The sequence below is a fragment of the Procambarus clarkii genome, chromosome 53, assembly GCF_040958095.1.
Source record: "Procambarus clarkii isolate CNS0578487 chromosome 53, FALCON_Pclarkii_2.0, whole genome shotgun sequence".
In the NCBI taxonomy this organism is placed as follows: Eukaryota; Metazoa; Arthropoda; class Malacostraca; order Decapoda; family Cambaridae; genus Procambarus; species Procambarus clarkii.
This window is the reverse complement of record NC_091202.1, coordinates 3,927,007-3,952,424: the sequence shown is the minus strand read 5'-3', so window position 1 is coordinate 3,952,424 and position 25,418 is coordinate 3,927,007. Positions and strand designations below refer to the sequence as shown.

General features: G+C 37.2%; 1 protein-coding gene across 1 annotated transcript; it reads left to right on the top strand.

Annotated features, from left to right (window-relative positions):
- Nucleotides 1-1,959: 1,959 nt before the first annotated feature.
- On the top strand, nt 1,960-5,485 carry LOC138352314 (cathepsin L-like). Its single transcript, XM_069304690.1, has 4 exons — nt 1,960-2,001; nt 3,587-3,682; nt 4,781-4,933; nt 5,429-5,485. Exons 1-4 carry the CDS (start codon nt 1,960-1,962, stop codon nt 5,483-5,485), a joined length of 348 nt encoding a protein of 115 aa, XP_069160791.1.
- The last annotated feature ends 19,933 nt before the right edge of the window (nt 5,486-25,418 follow it).

The following is a 25,418-nucleotide window of genomic DNA, read 5'->3' as shown; positions in this document are numbered from 1 at the left end:
AAATACTCATGTAAGCACAGAATATAAATATTATTGCACTTACTGAAACGTGGATTAATATAGAAAAAGAGAACTACAAGCTGATTATCAAATAAACGGATTTAAACTATTTCACACAGATAGCTGTATTAGACGAGGAGGAGGAGTAGCCATATATGTCAGGGAAAATTTGAAATGTCGTCTCAAAGAGGTAATCAAAACTGAGCCACACATATAAACTATTTGGCTAAAATTAAACGGAAAAAGAAAAAATCTTATAATAGTAGTTATATACAGGCCACCAAATTTAAACAAAATGGAACAAAGCATCTATGAGATGAAATATCTAGAGCATCTAGGTCTAACAGTATTCGTGTCATGGGTGACTTTAATTATAGTGGAATAAACTGGATTAACAGAAAAAAAGGAATAACCAAGCAGAAGATTTTCTAGAATTAATTGAGGATTGCTTTCTTACGCAACACATTAAGGAACTAACACGGGAATTTTTTTTTTAGATTTGTGTTTCCCTGTTAACTAACTAACTATTAACTAACAGGGAAACACAAATTAATTACATCGAAATAGGGAGTGAGCTAGGGAACAGTGATCACAAAAATAATCAGGTTTAGCATAGAATGGAATAAATCTGTAGGAGAAAATTCTGTCAAATTGCCAGATTTTCGAAAATTTGATTTTAATAGCCTAAGAATTTTTTTGGGAGGGGGGGTGGGGGGCAAATAGATTAGAAATTCTCAATCTTGGAGCGAGATATGAACCCAGCGATGGGTGATGTAAAAAGGGATTTCGATATGGATTCAAAATATGACTTATTTAAAAATATTAAAAGCAAAGCACAGGAACGTAGTATACCATACAAATTGAATAGATCGAATAGTAATGACCCGAAATGGATAACAAAGGATCTGAAGAACCTTATAAGGTAGAAAGAGAGAGCTTGGTACAAAAGGATTAAGAATGGGAAAGTCAGTTAAGAACAAGAATTCGGACAACTTTTTAGAAATGTTAAAAAAAGATATAATGAGGGCAAAAATAATCTATGAAATTCGAATAGCAGGGCGAGCGAAGGCAGACCCTAAAGTTTTTTTTCAGTTATATCGAACAAAGATAAGAGAAAGGATAGGTCCATTAAAAACTGAGACAGGTCAGATAACGGATAATGACGAAGAGATGAGTAGTATTTATAATAATATTTTATCTCTGTATTTACTAAAGAGGAACCTAACATTATGCCTTCAGTCAAACAAGTCTATGTGGGTGGGGAAGAGGATAGTTTAGCAGTTACCAGGGAGGATGTTATTCAACTAATTGTGAAATTCAAGCCAAATGGTGAATGGACATAACAAAGGAGATATTAATAGGGTATTAAAAGTATCAACACAAGACAGAACACGAAACAATGGGTATAAATTGGATAAGTTTAGATTTAGGAAAGACTTGGGTAAATACTGGTTCAGTAACAGGGTTGTTGATTTGTGGAACCAATTGCCGCGTAACATTGTGGAGGTGGGGTCCCTCGATTGTTTCAAGCATGGGTTGGACATGTATATGAGTGGGGTTGGGTGGTTATTAATAGAAGCTGCCTCGTATGGGCCAATAGGCCTTCTGCAGTTGCCTTTGTTCTCATGTTCTTATGTTCAAACAAATCCCCAGGGCCTGTCAAAGTGCTTGCCAGGGTGCTTACCGAATGCAAAGTGGAACTTTGCGAGCCATCGTCTACCATATTTAATAAATCATTAGAGTCAGGCAGATTGCCATAGTCGTGGAAGGTGGAACATAAGATGCAAAGTGGAACTTTGCGAGCCATCGTCTACCATATTTAATAAATCATTAGAGTCAGGCAGATTGCCATAGTCGTGGAAGGTGGAACATAAGATATACACAGAAATCACAATAGCGTGATGCGTCAAATGAATAAATCCACAAGGGCCGTGATGAGGGTTCGAACTCACGTCCGGGATGTTCCCAGTTACTGCCTTAGCTCGACTAGGCCACGACACGGTGAAGAGAATTGCAACCGGGAATTCCACTGAATTCACACGGATCCTGCAGCCTCTCCGAGACACAAACCAGGGTTTTAAACAATTCCCCCATGCACTCGGGCTTTGTCAACAAGCTGTTTTACCTCTTCGCCCTCACTTCAATACACACAGAAATCACAATAGCATGATGCATCAAATGAATAAATCCACAAGGGCCGTGATGATGGTTCGAACTCAAGTCCGGGATATTCCTGACCAAGCTGTGGCCTAGTCGACTAAGGCAGCGTCTGGGATCATCTCGGACGTGAGTTCGAACCCTCATCACGGCCCTTGTGGATTTATTCATTTGATGCATATTCATCTGTGTGTATTGAAGTGAGGGCGAAGAGGTAGAACAGCTTGTATAGCTGAAGAACAACACCAGGTGTCTTGTTACTAATGCAGCGATTAATAAATCCCAGTGTCCTATGTGCCTTATTACGAACATTCATTCATTGATCTTTTGGTTTTAAATTCTTTCTAATCATAACTCCCAGATCCCTTTCGCCTCAAAACTTTACATTTACTTTGCCTGACTCTAATGATTTATTAAATATGATAGACTGCAAATTTTGCATTTACTTAACTCCATATGTACTAACTCTTTGTTTCCTTTGATACAACAATGCCTGTAGATAACACCGCCAGTACTGTGAACCTCTTTCTTTCTCATTAGAAGTCTTTCTAATGAGTCACTTGCGTGTCACCGTATCAGAAGATTAAGTTATACGAAATTATTCCAAGAGTGTGAAACTTTACTTCCCAGTTCTTCTGCTGCATCCATCTCACCTCGATCCATACTTGCGCGTCCTCATTTTGCATATATATATGTGTGAGTGGGTGTGTGTGTGAGTGTATTGCAGGTGAGGTCCAGAGCTGATGTGGACGAATCTTCGCTACTTGTGTGTTGTGTTTGTGTAGTCATCTGTATCCGTGAGCAGAAAAAAATATTCGAGGCAAGGTGAGATGCATCGATATTTGTTTGTGTTAGTTTTATACTTCAGTCATTTATTAGCGATGACTGTCCTGGGTAGACCAAATTAAATTTAATCTGTTAATAACCTTAACTGTTAATAACCCTAACTGTTAATAACCCTAACTGTTAATACACACAGAAATCACAATAGCGGATGCATCAAATGGTCATGGCCTTTGTGGATTTGTTCATTTAACTGTTTATTATCCTAACTGTTAATAACCTTAACTGTTTGTAACCCTAACTGTTAATAACCTTCACTATTAATAGCCTAATAATTAACGTTATTGTTATTAACTTAATATATGCAGCTTGTGAAAGTTATAAGTAATTACTATGAAAGTTATATAACAATTTGCTGAGCCTAACCCACAAAAACCGAATCGTGGGTCGTGGGCTGAGAACAAAAGCTGTAAACCGTGGGTCGTGAGTTAGAATACTAACATACTAACGAATACTTTATTTAATAAATCAGTAGAGTCGTGAGTTAGAATACTAACCCACGAAAACCTAATCTATTAAGAAATAATGTTTTCAAATGTTTTTAGAAATTTTCCTTAATATAATAAATCATTCTCCTTTTAACCAGATGAAGTACTTAACAGCATCAGTGTTTGTGGCCGTCCTTGCTGTAATATCTGCACTACCGATGAGTTCTGTGTTGGATGAGTGGGAAGCTTTTAAGGTAAGAACCATAATCAATATCTTCGGTTAGGTTTTGCTGAAGTATTGAACGTTATTTACTTTTGGAAGTTAATTGAGAGAACGCGTTGCCGTCACTTAACACAGAGAAAATATGAGGTAATTATGATAGGGTACCAGCTTTCTTTTTAGCGTATTTTGAGAACTTTAATGTTAAAATTATTGAATGCTAAACATATACATTGTAGATTGCTTCTACCTATTTGTAGCCAGCTGAGGATTTTTTCTGCTTCACAAACGCTGACATCACTGGTCACTTGAATGAGAAAATCAGTAGGGGCCGAGATGAGGATTCGAACCTGTGCTGAGGGTACGCCGAAGCAAACGCTTTAGACAACCAAGCCACGACATGGTTAAAAGGATTGCAACATGGGATTCTACTGAAGCTACGAAGGTTTCTGAGTCTTCAACTGAAGCCTCATCACGGCTCCAACTGATTTTCTTATTGATAAATCATGTTAATGTGATTCTGCATTGAAAGAGGAAGTGTTAGAGGTTGAATTCTTGGAAGACAGAGCTACAGTGCATAGGGATTGTGTGAAGCCCTGGTTTGGCGTCAGTGGAAGCCTCAGCAACCCTCGGGGACTCAGTCGATTCGAAGGTTGCAATCTTTTTGACCATGTCGTCAGCTAGTGAGCACCCAGAGCATAGGTTCGAATCCTCATCACGACTCCTACTAATTTTCTCATTAATACATCACGTTACTGTGATTTCTCTGTGCACTGGTCACTTGATTGTCTATGCTGATGGCTTAATTCAGTCAACATACCCCAACTTATTCATCGAATCCCAACGGAGAGAGATTAGATGATGGATGATAGCCATCATCCATCATGGCTCAGTAGGAGCCATGACGAGGATGATGGCTGCTTCTTGTGATGTGCCATGGGAGAGTGTGCTCTCAGCTTATATTTTACATCAGCGTCCTCACCACCGCTGTTGCTGCTGCTCATGTCTGATATAACATGTTCTCTTGGAATACCTACATTAATTTCTTAGACAGTTTACAAGAACCTGATTTGGGTTCTCTTTGATAACAATATGCCTTAATTATGATCTTATAGATAACTGTTTTGTTTAGCTTGAACATGGCAAGAAATATGCTACTGATGCTGAAGACTCATTCCGCATGAAAATCTTTATTGAGAACAAAAACAGGATTGATGCACACAACAAGCTGTTTGCAGCAAGGCGTAAGTCATACAGCCTCAGGATGAACAAGTTTGGTGACATGGTAAGTAGGGGCATCCTCAAGTAATTTAACATTGTATGCATCTTGATCTCACTCATAACATCAAAACTTTAAAACAGATTAAATATTTGCTCATTAAATTCACGTTTTTCTACAGTTTTTTAGTTCAAAGATGATCTCATAGATTTGTCATGTTATTATATGATTTAATTGTGTAGTTTATTCATACTATGGTAATATAATTTGGCTACTTTTTCGAGCAGATATATTTGTGTAATGTTAAAAAACAGAAACATTCTTGGCTTTGCTTTGCGTTGATGGTGTACCTTTCTTGTCCTGAAAATAATATTTGTTTAAGCATTAATTAAAAATGCTATATTATATTGTATTGAAGATATCTTCAGTTATTTAAATTGCTATTAAATGTGCCTAATATATTGGAAGTTATAATTCGTTGTTCAATTTATGTAATCATCGATACAGCGATGCTGTATTGTGGTAGATGCGGTGTATTATATTGTAAATTATTTCTTGCAGCTACCAGACGAATTCATGTCAACATTGGGTGGTTTCAATATGTACCGGAAAGAATAATTCAGGTTTAATCACCAGTCCAAAAGTTCCTCCTACATTAAGCTACATGATGAGGGTCACCCCCAGGAGCGTTGACTTTAAAGAAGAGGATGGTACTGACTCTGGGTGATGAAGGCAACATCAAGAAGATGGGCAACCATAATAATAAGGTTGTCATTGCTACTGCTGACTCTTGTATACACACTCGAGGAGTTTGTATATAAGAGGGACATGTTATTTATGATGCAACTCAATATAATCAATGCATTTAATTGATATGATATTTTTAGTTAATTGAAATTTATTGCAGCCCGTAGAAGTAGGGATAGTAGCCCTAGAAGTAGCGAAGTACCCCTTTAAAATAATTTGGTGTATATTTTCTTGGTAATAACTACTGAACAGACAAAATTATATTGTAAAGTTTTCTTCGAGAAATTAATTTAAGGTGAATGGTTGTTATTACGTGTTATAGGCCATCTTATATAGTCTGAGTGAGAGTTTTGTATGTTTCCGAGACTGGGAATCTTTTTTTTGTGTGTGTGTGTATCCTTTGAATGTGAAAAACAATGTATTTGATTTCATTTGTCTGAATATAAATAAACAAACACTTGATTTCAATCACTTCATTTCACTTGATTGTAACAAGTGAAGTCTTTTTCCTGAGTCTTTTCCCAAATTATTATGTATAATTCTTCAACAAAAACAAGGGCAGAAATGTCGATTTTTGTTAGAGTGATTCTCTGCGAATATCATCGACGGGTGTCAGATTTATACACAGTATTACTATGGTATCCAAAATTTTGTGTTGCAAAGTTTTGATTCCCGCTATGATACATTTTAATATTCATCTGCATTTTAATATTTATCTAATATTGAACATTTCCTATTCATGTTATGTATTGTATCAGCATGAAATAATTTAAATCCTGAAATCTATATTTTGATTATCTGCTCAAATTATTTCGTCGTAATAAGTCATACATGTTTTTGCAAGCACAATAAAATTTTGTGCTTGCAAAAATTTCATCTAAGTTTCCTGTTCGGACAAACGTGCTGACTTTATCTTTTTTATTTATAATTTTCTGCTACTTGTTGAGTATATTATTAGGATGTTGCTACGTATACGGCAAATTATGCAACTCGTGGGTATATTATTAGGATGTTGCTTGGTATATACAGTACATGCAACACTTTAGTATATCATTAGGATGTTGTTACGTATAGGGCAGTATATGCAACAATTCGTTATATCATTGGGATGTTGCTAGGTATATTGCAGTATCTTCATCGCTTGATTATACCATTAGGCTGCTGTTAGGTATATTCAGAATATCTAACATTTGTGGATATCATTAGGGCTGTATATGCAACACTTGAGTATATCATTAGGATGTTGTTATGTATATGACAGTATATGTAACACTTGAGTGTATCATTAGTATGTTATTAGGTATATGCAACACTTGAGTATATCATTAGGATGTTGTTAATTATATATAGGAGTATTTGCAACACTTCAATATATCATTAGGATGTTCTTTGGTAAATTGCAGTTTATGCAACACTTGAGTACATCATTAATATGTTGTTAGGTATATGTCCATACTGTCCACCTAATAGAACGTCGCCTTTTGACGTATACTTTTCCTAAGGGCGAAAATTAGAAAATAATTACGGATCGCTTAATTTACATGCTGTCCTATTTCCTGTTCTAGTAGGTTAGGATTAGGACACTTTAGTACGACAGTTTCATGAAGTTGGGAAACCTTAGGAAGACGGAGACATGTCAGTTTATGCAACAAGTTAGATAATCATTAAGATGTTTCCAAGTATGGCAGTATCTGTAACAATTAATTACACGATTAGAATGTTGCAAGGTTTGTGCCAGTATTTATGCACCAGTTGACTATACCATTAGGATATTGTAAGGTTTATACCAGCATATGTACCAGTTGACTACACCTTTAGGATGTTGCAAGGTTTGTGCAAGTATCTGCGTCAGTTAAAACACCATTAGGATATTGCAAGTTTTATTCCAGTATTTGCACCATTTGACTTCATCATTAGGATATGGCATGGTTTATGCCAGTATTTACCTGATGGCCACAAAGACACTAATACTAGTGGCCTCGACGAAGGCAGGAAGCTGGCGGCTTGTCAAAGATCCCCCTATTTGCCCTGATGATCTTTTCAATCTGTATTTTAAAACCCAGTAGAGTTTTGGCGTTTACGACTTCGGTGGAAAGGCGGCTCCAGTGGTTTATAACCCTATGGGTGAAACATCATTCTCGTTCGTTTTTCGTCTGACCCTTTGCAGAAAGTATCCTGATCGACATCGTCCAAATTGTTTAGTATTTTGAAGGTTTCTATGAGATCCGCCCTATGAGGTCTGCAGTGTTGTTAGCCCAGTGACACTCAACCGTTCCTGATACGAGAGATGATTAAGCTCTGGTATGGTTTTTGTTGCCAGGTGTTGCACCTTCTCCAGAGCAGCGATGTTTTTCTGAAGATGAGGTCTTCATACCTGGATGCAATAATCCAGGTGTGGACGCACCAGAGACTTATACAATTGAACGACAACTTTATTTTCCATGAAGGTAAAGGTATGCTTGATTATTCCCAGGGTTTGGTTTGCTTTTTTACTATGGCTCCCACTTGTTGTGTTAATCTTTCTTCATATGTAAGGTTTCTAACTTGGGGAATTAACTTAGTCATCCTACGCTGGAAACGTTCAAGTGAATTTATATCCATTCTATAGTAAGGCGACCAAAACTGCACTGCATAATCTAAATGGGGCCTAACCAGAGCAAGATATAGCTGAAGAACCACACCAGGTGTCCTGCTACCAACGCTTCGATTAACAAATCCCAGTGTCCTATTTGCCTTATTACGAACATTCATGCATTGATCCTTTTGTTTTAAATTCTTACTTATCATAACTCCCAGATCCCTTTTGCAATTCGACTTCGCAATCTCAACACCATCTAGCTCGTATCTTGTAACTCAATCATCATTACCTAACCTATTACCTAACCTTACATTTATCAGCATTAAACTGCATCTGCCAATCCTTTGACCATTTCAAAACTCTATCTAGATCAACTTGAAGTGATAGTGAGTCCTCCTCCGAATTAATTTCCCTACCGATTTTCGTATCATCGGTAAATTTGCAAATGTTGCTACTCAAACCTGAATCTAAACCATTTATATATATTATAAACAACAGAGGTCCCAGGACAGAGCCCTGAGGTACTCCACTAACAACATTATCCCCATTAATACTAACTCTCTGTTTCCTTTGGAATAGCCATGCCCTAATCCAACTTAATATAGCACCCCCAATACCATGAGCTTCTATTTTTTTAATTAGTCTTTCATGTGGCACTGTATCAAAAGCTTTGCTAAAGTCAAGGTACACAACATCACAATCCTTACCACTATCAACTGCCTCAACTACCTAGCAACATCCTAATGATATAACGAAGTGTTGCATATACTGCCCTATACGTAACAACATCCTACTGATATACTAAAGTGTTTCATGTACTGTATATACCAAGCAACATCCTAATAATATACTCAACTAGTAGCAGAAAATTATAAATAAAAAAGATAAAGTCAACACGTTTGTCTGAACAGGAAACTTAGATGAAATTTTTGCAAGCACAAAATTTTATTTTGCTTGCAAAAACATGTATGATTTTACGACGAAATAATTTGAGCAGATAATCAAAATATAGATTTCAGGATTTAAATTATTTCATGCTGATACAATACATAACATGAATAGGAAATGTTCAATATTAGATAAATATTAAAATGTGTCATAGCGGGAATCAAAATTTTGCAACACAGAAATTTGGATACCATGGTAATACTGTGTGTAAATCACACCCGATATACCCGATATACTTCAGTGCATCGCAGTGATTCACTGCGATGATATTCGCAGTGAATCACTGTAACAAAAATCGATATATCTGTTGGGAATTATACATAATAATTTGGGAAAAGACTCAGGAAAAGGACTTCACTTGTTTATAAAGTGAAATCAAGTGATTGAAATTAAGTGTTTGTTTATTTTTATTCTGACAAATGAAAAAAAATACATTATTTTTCACATTCCATGGATATGAAGAAAAGATTCCCTGTCTCGGAATCATATAAAACTCTCACTCAGATTACATATGATGGTCTATAACAGATAATAACAACCATTCACCTTAATTTCTCGAAGAAAACTTAACATTATAATTGGCTTATATTGGACATATATCCCCGTCCTCCTAAGGTTTCTCGACTTCATGAAACTGGTGACCTAACCTAACAGAGGATCCAGAACAGGAAACGGGATAGTATATAAATTACGCAATCCGTAATTATTTTCTAGATCGTCAATTTTTGCCCCCAGGAAAATTATATGTCAAAAGGCGACGTTCTATTAGGAGGACTTTATGGGCATATACCTAGCAACATACTAATGATGTTCTCAAGTGTTGCATAAACTGCAATGAACAACTGCAAGAACATCCTAATGATATATTCAAGAGTTGCATATATTCCTATATATAACTAACAACTTCCTAATGATATACTCAAGTGTTGCATATACTGCTATATACCTAATAACATACTAGTGTAACACTCAAGTGTTACATATACTGTCATATACATAACATTCTAATGATATACTCAAGTGTTGCATATACTGCCCTAATGATACACACAAATGTTACATATTCTGCAGTATACATAGCAACAGCCTAATGGTATAATCAAGCGATGCAGATACTGCAATATACCTAGCAACATCCTAATGATATAACGAAGTGTTGCATATACTGCCATAAAACTTTACAACATCCTAATGATATAGTAGAGTGTTGCATATACCAAACAACATCCTAATAATTTACTCAAGTGTTGCATAATTTGTCGTATACGTAGCAACATCTTAATAATATACTCAAATTGTAGCAGAAAATTATACATAAAAAAGATAAAGTCAGCACATTTGTCTGAACAGGAAAGTAGATAAAATTTTTGCAAGCACAAAATTTTATTGGGCTTACAAAAACATGTATGACTTAAAGACGAAATAATATGAGCAGAAAATCAAAATATAGATTTTTGGATTTAAATTATTTCATGATACAATACTGTATCATGAAATATGAAAAGGAAATGTTCAATATCAGATAAATATTAAAATGCAGATGAATATTAAAATGTGTCATATTGGGAATCAAAACTTAGCAACACAAAAATGCCTATTTGGATTCCATCGTAACACAATGTGAAAATCTGATACCTGTCGATGATATTCGCAGAGAATCACACTGTAACAAAAATCGACATTTCTGCCCTTGTTTTTGTTGAAGAATTATACATAATAATTTGGGAAAAGATTCAGGAAAAAGACTTCACTTGTTTATAAAGTGAAATGAAGTGATTGAAATCAAGTGTTTGTTTATTTTTATTCAGACAAATGAAATCAAATACATTATTTTTCACATTCAAAGGATACACACACACACACAAAAAAAAAGATTCCCAGTCTCGGAATCATACAAAACTCTCACTCAGACTATATAAGATGGCAATAAATTTCAATTAACTAAAAATATCATATCAATTAAATGCATTGATTATATTGAGTTGCATCATAAATAACATGTCCCTCTTATATACAAACTCCTCGAGTGTGTATACAAGAGTCAGCAGTAGCAATGACAACCTTATTATTATGGTTGCCCATCTTCTTGATGTTGCCTTCATCACCCAGAGTCAGTACCATCCTCTTCTTTAAAGTCAACGCTCCTGGGGGTGACCCTCATCATGTAGCTTAATGTAGGAGGAACTTTTGGACTGGTGATTAAACCTGAATTATTCTTTCCGGTACATATTGAAACCACCCAATGTTGACATGAATTCGTCTGGTAGCTGCAAGAAATAATTTACAATATAATACAACGCATCTACCACAATACAGCATCGCTGTATCGATGATTACATAAATTGAACAACGAATTATAACTTCCAATATATTAGGCACATTTAATAGCAATTTAAATAACTGAAGATATCTTCAATACAATATAATATAGCATTTTTGATTAATGCTTAAACAAATATTATTTTCAGGACAAGAAAGGTACACCATCAACGCAAAGCAAAGCCAAGAATGTTTCTGTTTTTTAACATTACACAAATATATCTGCTCGAAAAAGTAGCCAAATTATATTACCATAGTATGAATAAACTACACAATTAAATCATAATAACATGACAAATCTATGAGATCATCTTTGAACTAAAAAACTGTAGAAAAACGTGAATTTAATGAGCAAATATTTAATCTGTTTTAAAGTTTTGATGTTATGAGTGAGATCAAGATGCATACAATGTTAAATTACTTGAGGATGCCCCTACTTACCATGTCACCAAACTTGTTCATCCTGAGGCTGTATGACTTACGCCTTGCTGCAAACAGCTTGTTGTGTGCATCAATCCTATTTTTGTTCTCAATAAAGATTTTCATGCGGAATAAGTCTTCAGCATCAGTAGCATATTTCTTGCCATGTTCAAGCTAAACAAAAAAGTTATCGATAAGAACATAATTAAGGCATATTGTTATCAAAGAGAACCTAAATCAGGTTCTTGTAAACTGTCTAAAAAATTAATGTAGGTATTCCAAGAGAACATGTTATAACAGACAACAGCGGTGGTGAGGACGCTGATGTAAAATATAAGCTGAGAGCACACTCTCCCATGGCACATCACAAGAAGAATCCATCATCCTCGTCATGGCTCCTACTGAGCCTGTCATCCATCATCTCGTCTCTCTCCGCTGGGATTGGATGGATAGGTTGGGGTATGTCGATTAACTCTGATTTAAGTCATCTGCTTATTAAGCCGTCAGCGACATAGATAATCAAGTGACCAGTGCACAGAGAAATCACAGTAACGTGATGTATCAATGAGAAAATCAGTAGAGTCTTGATGAGGATTCGAACCTATGTTCTGGGAGTTCACAAGCTCACGACATGGTCAAAAGGATTGCAACCTTGGAATCGACTGAATCCCCGAGGGTTGCTGAGGGTTCCACTGACGCCAAACCAGGGCTTTACACAATCCTTATGCACTGTAGTTCTGTCTTCCAAAAATTCAACCTCTAACACTTCCTCTTTCAATGCAAAGACATCACATTAACATGATTTATCAATAAGAAAATCAGTTGGAGCTGTGATGAGGCTTCAGTTGAAGACTCAGAAACCTTCGTAGCTTCGGTAGAATCCCATTTTGCAATCCTTTTAACCATGTAGTGGCTTAGTTGTCTAAAGCGTTTGCTTGGGAGTAGAATCCTCAGCCGAGATGAGGTTCGAATCCTCATCTCGGCCTCTACTGATTTCCTTATTCAAGTGACCAGTGATGTCAGCGATGTTTGTGAAGCAGATAAAATAGAAATCCTGAGCTGGCTACAAATACGTAGAAGCAAACTACAATGTATATGTTTAGCATTCAATAATTTTAACCTTATATAACCTCAAAATACGCTAAAAAGAAAGCTGATACCCTATCATAATTGCCTCAAATTTTCTGTGTTAAGTGACGGCAACGCGTTCTCTCAATTAACTTCCAAAAGTAAATAACGTTCAATACTTCAGCAAAACCTAACCGAAGATATTGATTATGGTTCTTACCTTAAAAGCTTCCCACTCATCCAACACAGAACTTATCGGTAGTGCAGATATTACAGCAAGAACGGCCACAAACACTGATGCTGTTAAGTACTTCATCTGGTTAAAAGGAGAATGATTTATTATATTAAGGAAAATTTATTAAAACATTTGCAAACATTATTTCTTAATAAATTAGGTTTTCGTGGGTTAGTATTCTAACCCACGACTCTACTGATTTATTAAATAAAGTATTCGTTAGTATGTTAGTATTCTAACTCACGACCCACGGTTTACAGCTTTTGTTCTCAGCCCACGACCCACGATTCGGTTTTTGTGGGTTAGGCTCAGCAAGTTATATAACTTTCATAGTAATTACTTATAACTTTCACAAGCTGCATATATTAAGTTAATAACAATGACATGTTAGTTATTAGACTATAAATAGTGAAGGTTATTAACAGTGAAGCTTACGGGCTATTCATGCCCGTGCCACCTCTTGGGTGGCTTAATCTTTATCAATCAATCAACAGTGAAGGTTAATACAAACTTTGGCAGTTAAGGTTATTAACAGTTAGGATTATTAACAGTTAAATGAACAAATCCACAAGGGCCGTGACCATTTGATGCATCAGGCTATTGTGATTTCTGTGTGTATCAACAGTTAGGGTTATTAACAGTTAAGGTTATGAACAGTTAAGGTTATTAACAGATTAAATTTAATTTGGTCTATCCAGTCATCGCTAATAAATGACTGAAGTATAAAACTAACACAAACAAATATCGATGCATCTCACCTTGCCTCGAATATTTTTTTCTGCTCACGGATACAGATGACTACACAAACACAACACACAAGTAACGAAGAAGATTCTCCACATCAGCTCTGGACCTCACCTGCAATACACTCACACACACACCCACTCACACATATATATATATGCAAAATGAGGACGCGCAAGTATGGATCGAGGTGAGATGGATGCAGCAGAAGAACTGGGAAGTAAAGTTTCACACTCTTGGAATAATTTCGTATAACGGAATCTTCTGATACGGTGACACGCGAGTGACTCATTAGAAAGACAGAGGTTCACAGTACTGGCGGTGTTATCTACAGGCATTGTTGTATCAAAGGAAACAAAGAGTTAATACATATTTAGTTGTAAATGCAAAATTTGCAGTCTATCATATTTAATAAATCATTAGAGTCAGGCAAAGTAAATGTAAAGTTTTGAGGCGAAAGGGATCTGGGAGTTATGATTAAAAAGAATTTAAAACCAAAAGATCAATGAATGAATGTTCGTAATAAGGCAAATAGGACACTGGGATTTATTAATCGAAGCGTTAGTAACAAGACACCTGGTGTTGTTCTTCAGCTATACAAGCTGTTCTACCTCTTCGCCCTCACTTCAATACACACAGATGATGAATATGCATCAAATGAATAAATCCACAAGGGCCGTGATGAGGGATCGAACTCACGTCCGGGATGATCCCAGACGCTGCCTTAGTCGACTAGGCCACAACATGGTCAGGAATATCCCGGACGTGAGTTCGAACCCTCATCACGGCCATTGTGGATTTATTCATAAGAACATAAGAACAAAAGTAACTGCAGAAGGCCTATTGGCCCATACGAGGCAGCTCCTATCTATAACCCCCCAATCCCACTCATATACTTGTCCAACCCGCGCTTGAAACAATCGAGGGACCCCACCTCCACCACGTTACGCGGCAATTGGTTCCACAAATCAACAACCCTGTTACTGAACCAGTATTTACCCAAGTCGTTCCTAAATCTAAACTTATCCAATTTATACCCATTGTTTCGTGTTCTGTCTTGTGTTAATATTTTTAATACCCTATTAATATCCCTCCTGTTATGTCCATTCATCCACTTGTAAACCGCTATCATGTCACCCCTAACTCTTCGCCTTTCCAGTGAATGCAATTTAAGCTCTGTTAATCTTTCTTCATATGAAAGGTTTCTAATTTGGGGAATTAACTTAGTCATCCTACGTTGGACACGTTCAAGTGAATTTATATCCATTCTATAGTACCAAAAACTGAATTGCGACCAAAACTGAATTGCATAATCTAAACGGGGCCTAACCAGGGCAAGATATAGCTGAAGAACCACACCAGGTGTCTTGTTACTAACGCTCCGATAAATAAATCCCAGTGTCCTATTCGCCTTATTACGAACATTCATGCATTGATCCTTTTGATTTAAATTCTTACTAATCATAACTACCAGATCCCTTTCGCAATCCGACTTCGCAATCTCAACACCTGGCAATCTCAACAATACCTAGATGGTATTGAGATTGCCAATATTTATTTACAATTTCCCCCGCGATAGCAGCCTGACGATTTAAATGCGACCTCAGCGCACAGAATACACTCACTAAAAATAAAAATAAATCTTCCAGTAATGGGCTATTCATGCCCAAGCCACCTCCTGGTTGGCTTAATCTTTTCAATCAATCACTCCAAATAGCTCACTTACGGGCTCACCATAGCCCGTGCTACTTGGATTTTTTTTGTGCTGAGTAGGTGAATCTAGAACAGCAACAAACGGCCAAGTCGAACACAACGAGTGATGGGTTTTCGTTCTCGATGTTGTGAATGATCTTACTTTCTTTTTGGTCAGCAGTTATCCATTCGCTGACCCTGCTGATAAGAACTGTTCTTTCAGCCGGAACTGTTTTGTGTAGTTTAAATAGAGGTGCTGCTCCGTGTGAAGTGGGAGTGCGTAGGCCAGGAGTTTTTCCAAGTCCCCGCACATGAAAAGAAGAGCACGACATCCTCATCTTTATGACTAATGTCAATGGGTGTGATGCTGACCCCATCTTTTTTATCTTAAGAATGTCACTCTTTCCAAAGGCGTGTCCATCTAAGTTGATAGTCTTATGTTTATACCGTTTGGGACGCATTGTGTCCACCTAGGGATTCAACTGATGGTGAGGAGTGATGCCGTTCTGTCGTCAGCTCGGTGGATGTGTCTCTCGATCACAGGAGATGGAGTCAGAAAGTGGGGGAGAGAACTGGGTTCTGCCTGTCTTTGTAATATAGAAAGAGGAGTCACAGGTTAAAGATATTTTCAATATTTATGCAGTTGATGGAAAAGTTTGAAAATCTGTTCCACCGTATTAGAACTAGTGGTTAATGAAGACAAAACTAAGATTGAATGTAGAAACCGGAAATAAACGGGATAATTATAGAAAGAGTAAAAATAAATTTTACTATTTAATATCCAAATATAATAGATATACCCAAGATATAATCGAGCTTGAAGGCTGAGTTGAACCGTTCATTGGGTATTTGTCTGAAGTTATTACAAACCTTGAAAGCTACGAAGTTTCTTGCGTACACGAGAACTTGTACCAAAGTCCCTTGAGATCTCTTATCGATTATTCTGAACCTTCAATTTCTCGATTTGGTAAAAGGGATTAAACAAATTGGAGAAGGTACAAAACGAAGCAATGCAAATAACTTTAGGATGACCTTGGAATACAAAGACTGAGTTAATGACGATGGAACGTTTTGTGCTAGAGATAGGGGGAACAGGTTAAGGGTTTGCTATCCCGGAGCTGGCATTGGTGATATTATAAACAACATGAATGATATTATGGCTGGTAATGGGAACAATCCCATTATTTGCATTAGCGTGGGAGGAAATGATGTTGGTCGAGTCAGGAGTGAGGAACTGATTCAGAGGTATAAAACAGCCATAGAGTTAGTTAGGAGCAAGGGAGGAATCCCGATCATATGTGGCATTCTTCCAAGAAAGGGAGTGGGAAATGAATGGATATCGAGGGCACTTGGTGTCAATTGCCGGCTGGAAAGATACTGCAAATCAAATGCAATATCTTTCATTGACAACTGGGAACACTTCTATGGAAGAAATGTAATGTATGCTCGTGATGGGGTGCATCTATCGAGAGCTGGGGTTGTTGCTGTTGCGAACTCGCTAGAAGAAGTGGTTAGAGGTGTTTGTTTGGGTTTAAACTGTTAGTAGATAGAGGTATGGGAATTGATTTGGAGGAAGGAGGTAATAAAAGTATGTGTTTGTGGGAGAAAGGAATTGGCAAAACGATCAGGGAAAGAGAAGGTCCGCAAAATAACAATTCACTTAGGGTATATTACACTAACAGTAGAAGTCTAAGAAATAAAATTAACGAATTAAATGCTCTTGTCTGCACAGAAAAAATAGATATTATTGCACTTACCGAAACGTGGATGAATGTAGAAAATAGAGAACTATTAGCTGAATATCAAATATATGGATTTAAACTATTTCACACAGATAGATATATTAGACGAGGAGGTGGAGTAGCCATATATGTTAGGGACAATTTGAAATGTAGTCTCAAAGAGGGAATCAAAACAGAGCCACACACAGAAACTATTTGGATTGAATTAAACGAAAAAGCTAATAATATTATAATAGGAGTAATATATAGGCCACCAAATTTAGACAGAATGGAAGCAAAGCATCTATGGGATGAAATATCTAGAGCATCTAGATCTAACAGTATTTATGTCATGGGTGACTTTAATTTTAGCGGAATAAACTGGTTGAACAAAACAGGGAATAGTGAAGCAGAAGATTTTCTAGAATTAATTGACGATTGCTTTCTTACGCAACACATTAAGGAACCAACACGGGAAAATAATATTTTAGATTTAGTGTTAACTAACAGGGAAACGCAAATTAATGACATCGAAATAGGGAGTGAGCTAGGGAGCAGTGATCACAAAGAAATCAGATTTAGCATAGAATGGAATAGACCAGTAGGAGAAAATTCTGTTAAAGTGCCAGATTTTCGAAAAGCTGATTTTAATAGCCTAAGAAATTTTTTGGGTCAAATTGATTGGAAAGGCTTGGGTATGGGGTGTGGGCAGGTCTTGGAGCGAGACATGAACCCAGCGATAGGTGACTTAAATGGGGATTTCGATGTGGATTCAATATATAACTTATTTAAGAATATTCTAAACAAAGCACAGGAACGTAGTATACCATACAAATTGAATAGATCGTATACTAATGACCCAAAGTGGATAACAAAGAATTTGAAGAACCTTATAGGTAAAAAGAGAGCTTGGTACAAAAGGATTAAAAATGGGGAGGTCACTTTAGAACAGGAATTACATAAGAACATAAGAACATAAGAACAAAGGTAACTGCAGAAGGCCTATTGGCCCATACGAGGCAGCTCCTATTCTATAACCACCCAATCCCACTCATATACTTGTCCAACCCGTGCTTGAAACAATCGAGGGACCCCACCTCCACAATGTTACGCGGCAATTGGTTCCACAAATCAACAACCCTGTTACTGAACCAGTATTTACCCAAGTCTTTCCTAAATCTAAACTTATCCAATTTATATCCATTGTTTCGTGTTCTGTCCTGTGTTGATACTTTTAATACCCTATTAATATCCCCCCGGTTATGTCCATTCATCCACTTGTAAACCTCTATCATGTCACCCCTAACTCTTCGCCTTTCCAGTGAATGCAACTTAAGCTTTGTTAATCTTTCTTCATATGAAAGATTTCTAATTTGGGGAATTAACTTAGTCATCCTACGCTGGACACGTTCAAGTGAATTTATATCCATTCTATAATATGGCGACCAAAACTGAACTGCATAATCTAAATGGGGCCTAACTAGAGCAAGATATAGCTTGAGAACCACACCAGGTGTCTTGTTACTAACGCTGCGATTAATAAATCCAAGTGTCCGATTTGCCTTATTACGAACATTTATGCATTGATCCTTTTGTTTTAAATTCTTACTAATCATAACTCCCAGATCCCTTTCGCAATCCGACTTCGCAATCACAACACCATCTAGCTCGTATCTTGTAACTCTATCATCATTACCTAACCTCAGAACTTTACATTTATCAGCATTAAACTGCATCTGCCAATCCTTTGACCATTTCAAAACCCTATCTAGATCAACTTGAAGTGATAGTGAGTCCTCCTCCGAATTAATTTCCCTACCGATTTTCGTATCATCGGCAAATTTGCAAATGTTGCTACTCAAACCTGAATCTAAATCATTTATATATATTATAAACAACAGAGGTCCCAGGACAGAGCCTTGAGGCACTCCACTTACAACATTTTCCCACTCTGACTTGATTCCATTTATACTAACTCTCTGTTTCCTTTGGTATAGCCATGCCCTAATCCAGCTTAATATAGCACCCCCAATACCATGAGACTCTATTTTTTTAATCAGTCTTTCATGTGGCACTGTATCAAAAGCTTTGCTAAAGTCAAGGTATACAACATCGCAATCCTTACCACTATCAACTGCCTCAACAATGCTAGAATAAAAAGATAACAAATTTGTTAAACATGAACGGCCATTTATAAAACCATGTTGCGACTCAATTATTAATTTATGTTTTTCAAGATGAAGACGAATTTTATTTGCTATTATAGATTCGAGTAACTTTCCCACAATAGACGTTAGGCTAATTGGTCGATAGTTAGACGCAAGTGATCTATCTCCTTTCTTAAAAACTGGTATCACATTAGCAACTTTCCAAAACTCTGGCACTCTGCCTGACTCTATTGATTTATTAAATATGGTTGACAGTGGGTCACAAAGCTCCTCTTTGCATTCTTTAAGCACCCTAGCAAACACTTCATCCGGCCCTGGGGATTTGTTTGGTTTGAGTTTTACTATTTGTTTAAGAACATCCTCCCTGGTAACTGCTAAACTCGTCAACCTGTCCTCGTCCCCACCCACATAGACTTGTTCGGCTGAAGGCATATTGTTAAGTTCCTCTTTAGTAAATACAGATACAAAATATTTATTAAAAATACTACTCATCTCTTCATCACTATCTGTTATTTGACCTGTCTCAGTTTTTAATGGACCTATCCTTTCCCTAGTCTTAGTACGATATAACTGAAAAAACCCTTTAGGATTTGTCTTTGCTTGCCCTGCTATGCGAACTTCATAGTTTCTTTTTGCTTTCCTTATCTCTTTTTTAACATTTCTAACCAGTTGTACGAATTCCTGTTCTAAAGTGACCTCCCCATTTTTAATCCTTTTGTACCAAGCTCTCTTTTTACCTATAAGGTTCTTCAAATTCTTTGTTATCCACTTTGGGTCATTAGTATACGATCTATTCAATTTGTATGGTATACTACGTTCCTGTGCTTTGTTTAGAATATTCTTAAATAAGTTATATATTGAATCCACATCGAAATCCCCATTTAAGTCACCTATCGCTGGGTTCATGTCTCGCTCCAAGACCGGCCCACACCCCATACCCAAGCCTTTCCAATCAATTTGACCCAAAAAATTTCTTAGGCTATTAAAATCAGCTTTTCGAAAATCTGGCACTTTAACAGAATTTTCTCCTACTGGTCTATTCCATTCTATGCTAAATCTGATTTCTTTGTGATCACTGCTCCCTAGCTCACTCCCTATTTCGATGTCATTAATTTGCGTTTCCCTGTTAGTTAACACTAAATCTAAAATATTATTTTCCCGTGTTGGTTCCTTAATGTGTTGCGTAAGAAAGCAATCGTCAATTAATTCTAGAAAATCTTCTGCTTCACTATTCCCTGTTTTGTTCAACCAGTTTATTCCGCTAAAATTAAAGTCACCCATGACATAAATACTGTTAGATCTAGATGCTCTAGATATTTCATCCCATAGATGCTTTGCTTCCATTCTGTCTAAATTTGGTGGCCTATATATTACTCCTATTATAATATTATTAGCTTTTTCGTTTAATTCAATCCAAATAGTTTCTGTGTGTGGCTCTGTTTTGATTCCCTCTTTGAGACTACATTTCAAATTGTCCCTAACATATATGGCTACTCCACCTCCTCGTCTAATATATCTATCTGTGTGAAATAGTTTAAATCCATATATTTGATATTCAGCTAATAGTTCTCTATTTTCTACATTCATCCACGTTTCGGTAAGTGCAATAATATCTATTTTTTCTGTGCAGACAAGAGCATTTAATTCGTTAATTTTATTTCTTAGACTTCTACTGTTAGTGTAATATACCCTAAGTGAATTGTTATTTTGCGGACCTTCTCTTTCCCTGATCGTTTTGCCAATTCCTTTCTCCCACAAACACATACTTTTATTACCTCCTTCCTCCAAATCAATTCCCATACCTCTATCTACTAACAGTTTAAACCCAAACAAACACCTCTAACCACTTCTTCTAGCGAGTTCGCAACAGCAACAACCCCAGCTCTCGATAGATGCACCCCATCACGAGCATACATTTCATTTCTTCCATAGAAGTGTTCCCAGTTGTCTATGAAAGATATTGCATTTGATTTGCAATATCTTTCCAGCCGGCAATTGACACCAAGTGCCCTCGATATCCATTCATTTCCCACTCCCTTTCTTGGAAGAATGCCACATATGATCGGGATTCCTCCCTTGCTCCTAACTAACTCTATGGCTGTTTTATACCTCTGAATCAGTTCCTCACTCCTGACTCGACCAACATCATTTCCTCCCACGCTAATGCAAATAATGGGATTGTTCCCATTACCAGCCATAATATCATTCATGTTGTTTATAATATCACCAATGCCAGCTCCGGGATAGCAAACCCTTAACCTGTTCCCCCTATCTCTAGCACAAAACGTTCTATCCAAATACCTTATCTGGGAATCTCCCACAACTAATGTTTGCTTAGGTACTTCCTTTACTTTCTGAGGGGCCTGCGCTTCCTTTCTCTTCGTTGCTTTCCCTTTTGCGCGATCCACAGTCTCTCCACAGCACTCGTCCTCCAAAACGTCAAATGAATTTGAAGTTGCTATGGCGTTTGAAGGCGGCTTTATCAAAGTCTTCTTAAGGCCCCTGTCTTTCGCAACTCTCCAAGACGAGGTCCCTTTACTGCTGGTCTCCTCCTTCGTTACTTCTCGTTGTTTTTTAAGCTGACGCACCTCCTCCCGCAGAGAGTCCAACTCTGTCCTCAGGGCTCCCACTAGAGTCACCAGGTCCAATTCGTACAACTGGTTAGAAATGTTAAAAAAGAGATAAGGAAAGCAAAAAGAAACTATGAAGTTCGCATAGCAGGGCAAGCAAAGACAAATCCTAAAGGGTTTTTTCAGTTATATCGTACTAAGACTAGGGAAAGGATAGGTCCATTAAAAACTGAGACAGGTCAAATAACAGATAGTGATGAAGAGATGAGTAGTATTTTTAATAAATATTTTGTATCTGTATTTACTAAAGAGGAACTTAACAATATGCCTTCAGCCGAACAAGTCTATGTGGGTGGGGACGAGGACAGGTTGACGAGTTTAGCAGTTACCAGGGAGGATGTTCTTAAACAAATAGTAAAACTCAAACCAAACAAATCCCCAGGGCCGGATGAAGTGTTTGCTAGGGTGCTTAAAGAATGCAAAGAGGAGCTTTGTGACCCACTGTCAATCATATTTAATAAATCAATAGAGTCAGGCAGAGTGCCAGAGTTTTGGAAAGTTGCTAATGTGATACCAGTTTTTAAGAAAGGAGATAGATCACTTGCGTCTAACTATCGACCAATTAGCCTAACGTCTATTGTGGGAAAGTTACTCGAATCTATAATAGCAAATAAAATTCGTCTTCATCTTGAAAAACATAAATTAATAATTGAGTCGCAACATGGTTTTATAAATGGCCGTTCATGTTTAACAAATTTGTTATCTTTTTATTCTAGCATTGTTGAGGCAGTTGATAGTGGTAAGGATTGCGATGTTGTATACCTTGACTTTAGCAAAGCTTTTGATACAGTGCCACATGAAAGACTGATTAAAAAAATAGAGTCTCATGGTATTGGGGGTGCTATATTAAGCTGGATTAGGGCATGGCTATACCAAAGGAAACATAAGAACATAAGAACATAAGAACAAAGGTAACTGCAGAAGGCCTATTGGCCCATACGAGGCAGCTCCTATTCTATAACCACCCAATCCCACTCATATACTTGTCCAACCCGTGCTTGAAACAATCGAGGGACCCCACCTCCACAATGTTACGCGGCAATTGGTTCCACAAATCAACAACCCTGTTACTGAACCAGTATTTACCCAAGTCTTTCCTAAATCTAAACTTATCCAATTTATACCCATTGTTTCGTGTTCTGTCCTGTGTTGATACTTTTAATACCCTATTAATATCCCCCCGGTTATGTCCATTCATCCACTTGTAAACCTCTATCATGTCACCCCTAACTCTTCGCCTTTCCAGTGAATGCAACTTAAGCTTTGTTAATCTTTCTTCATATGAAAGATTTCTAATTTGGGGAATTAACTTAGTCATCCTACGCTGGACACGTTCAAGTGAATTTATATCCATTCTATAATATGGCGACCAAAACTGAACTGCATAATCTAAATGGGGCCTAACTAGAGCAAGATATAGCTTGAGAACCACACCAGGTGTCTTGTTACTAACGCTGCGATTAATAAATCCAAGTGTCCGATTTGCCTTATTACGAACATTTATGCATTGATCCTTTTGTTTTAAATTCTTACTAATCATAACTCCCAGATCCCTTTCGCAATCCGACTTCGCAATCACAACACCATCTAGCTCGTATCTTGTAACTCTATCATCATTACCTAACCTCAGAACTTTACATTTATCAGCATTAAACTGCATCTGCCAATCCTTTGACCATTTCAAAACCCTATCTAGATCAACTTGAAGTGATAGTGAGTCCTCCTCCGAATTAATTTCCCTACCGAAACAGAGAGTTAGTATAAATGGAATCAAGTCAGAGTGGGAAAATGTTGTAAGTGGAGTGCCTCAAGGCTCTGTCCTGGGACCTCTGTTGTTTATAATATATATAAATGATTTAGATTCAGGTTTGAGTAGCAACATTTGCAAGTTTGCCGATGATACGAAAATCGGTAGGGAAATTAATTCGGAGGAGGACTCACTATCACTTCAAGTTGATCTAGATAGGGTTTTGAAATGGTCAAAGGATTGGCAGATGCAGTTTAATGCTGATAAATGTAAAGTTCTGAGGTTAGGTAATGATGATAGAGTTACAAGATACGAGCTAGATGGTGTTGTGATTGCGAAGTCGGATTGCGAAAGGGATCTGGGAGTTATGATTAGTAAGAATTTAAAACAAAAGGATCAATGCATAAATGTTCGTAATAAGGCAAATCGGACACTTGGATTTATTAATCGCAGCGTTAGTAACAAGACACCTGGTGTGGTTCTCAGGCTATATCTTGCTCTAGTTAGGCCCCATTTAGATTATGCAGTTCAGTTTTGGTCGCCATATTATAGAATGGATATAAATTCACTTGAACGTGTCCAGCGTAGGATGACTAAGTTAATTCCCCAAATTAGAAATCTTTCATATGAAGAAAGATTAACAAAGCTTAAGTTGCATTCACTGGAAAGGCGAAGAGTTAGGGGTGACATGATAGAGGTTTACAAGTGGATGAATGGACATAACCGGGGGGATATTAATAGGGTATTAAAAGTATCAACACAGGACAGAACACGAAACAATGGATATAAATTGGATAAGTTTAGATTTAGGAAAGACTTGGGTAAATACTGGTTCAGTAACAGGGTTGTTGATTTGTGGAACCAATTGCCGCGTAACATTGTGGAGGTGGGGTCCCTCGATTGTTTCAAGCACGGGTTGGACAAGTATATGAGTGGGATTGGGTGGTTATAGAATAGGAGCTGCCTCGTATGGGCCAATAGGCCTTCTGCAGTTACCTTTGTTCTTATGTTCTTATGTTCTTATGGAATTGAACTTTCAGAGTATTGGGGATATAATTTCTGGGATAATCTTGGCTTCGGTGATTAGATTAATGAGAGGCGGAGAAGCTTATGAATTAATCGATTGATTGATTGATAAAGATCAAGTCACCCAAAAAGTGAACAGGATCACGCATCCCGTCACGCAGGGTGCAGTCGCACCTCCACAGGTCTCCAGTATCAGCTCTTGATACTGGTAATGGCTCAAAAGGACCACCACTTACGGGCTATTCATGCCCGTGCCACCTTTTGGGTGGCTTAATCTTCATCAATCATCAATCAAAAAGTGAAGGTTCTTGGGAACCATTACCAGTACCAATAGCTGATATTGGATATCTGTGGATGGATGGGGTCTTCATGGTCACTAGCAGTTTATGGCTCGCAGGACTCTTAGTTGCCAGGTTGCAGTGTAATGTGCAAGGCAATGTGTTATACCTGAACAGAACAACCTTGTTAGCTCAGTACCATCAGGATAATCATCTTTTTCGAGGAATTC

What these genes read in the sequence shown, in the direction of transcription:
- LOC138352314 (XM_069304690.1), top strand. Translation starts at nt 1,960, where the DNA reads ATGTTCCCAGTTACTGCCTTAGCTCGACTAGGCCACGACACG. An exon ending in CTCGACTAGGCCACGACACG is followed by an intron (nt 2,002 to 3,586) that starts GTGAAGAGAATT and finishes CCTTTTAACCAG; the next exon opens with ATGAAGTACTTAACAGCATC. An exon ending in ATGAGTGGGAAGCTTTTAAG is followed by an intron (nt 3,683 to 4,780) that starts GTAAGAACCATA and finishes TGTTTTGTTTAG; the next exon opens with CTTGAACATGGCAAGAAATA.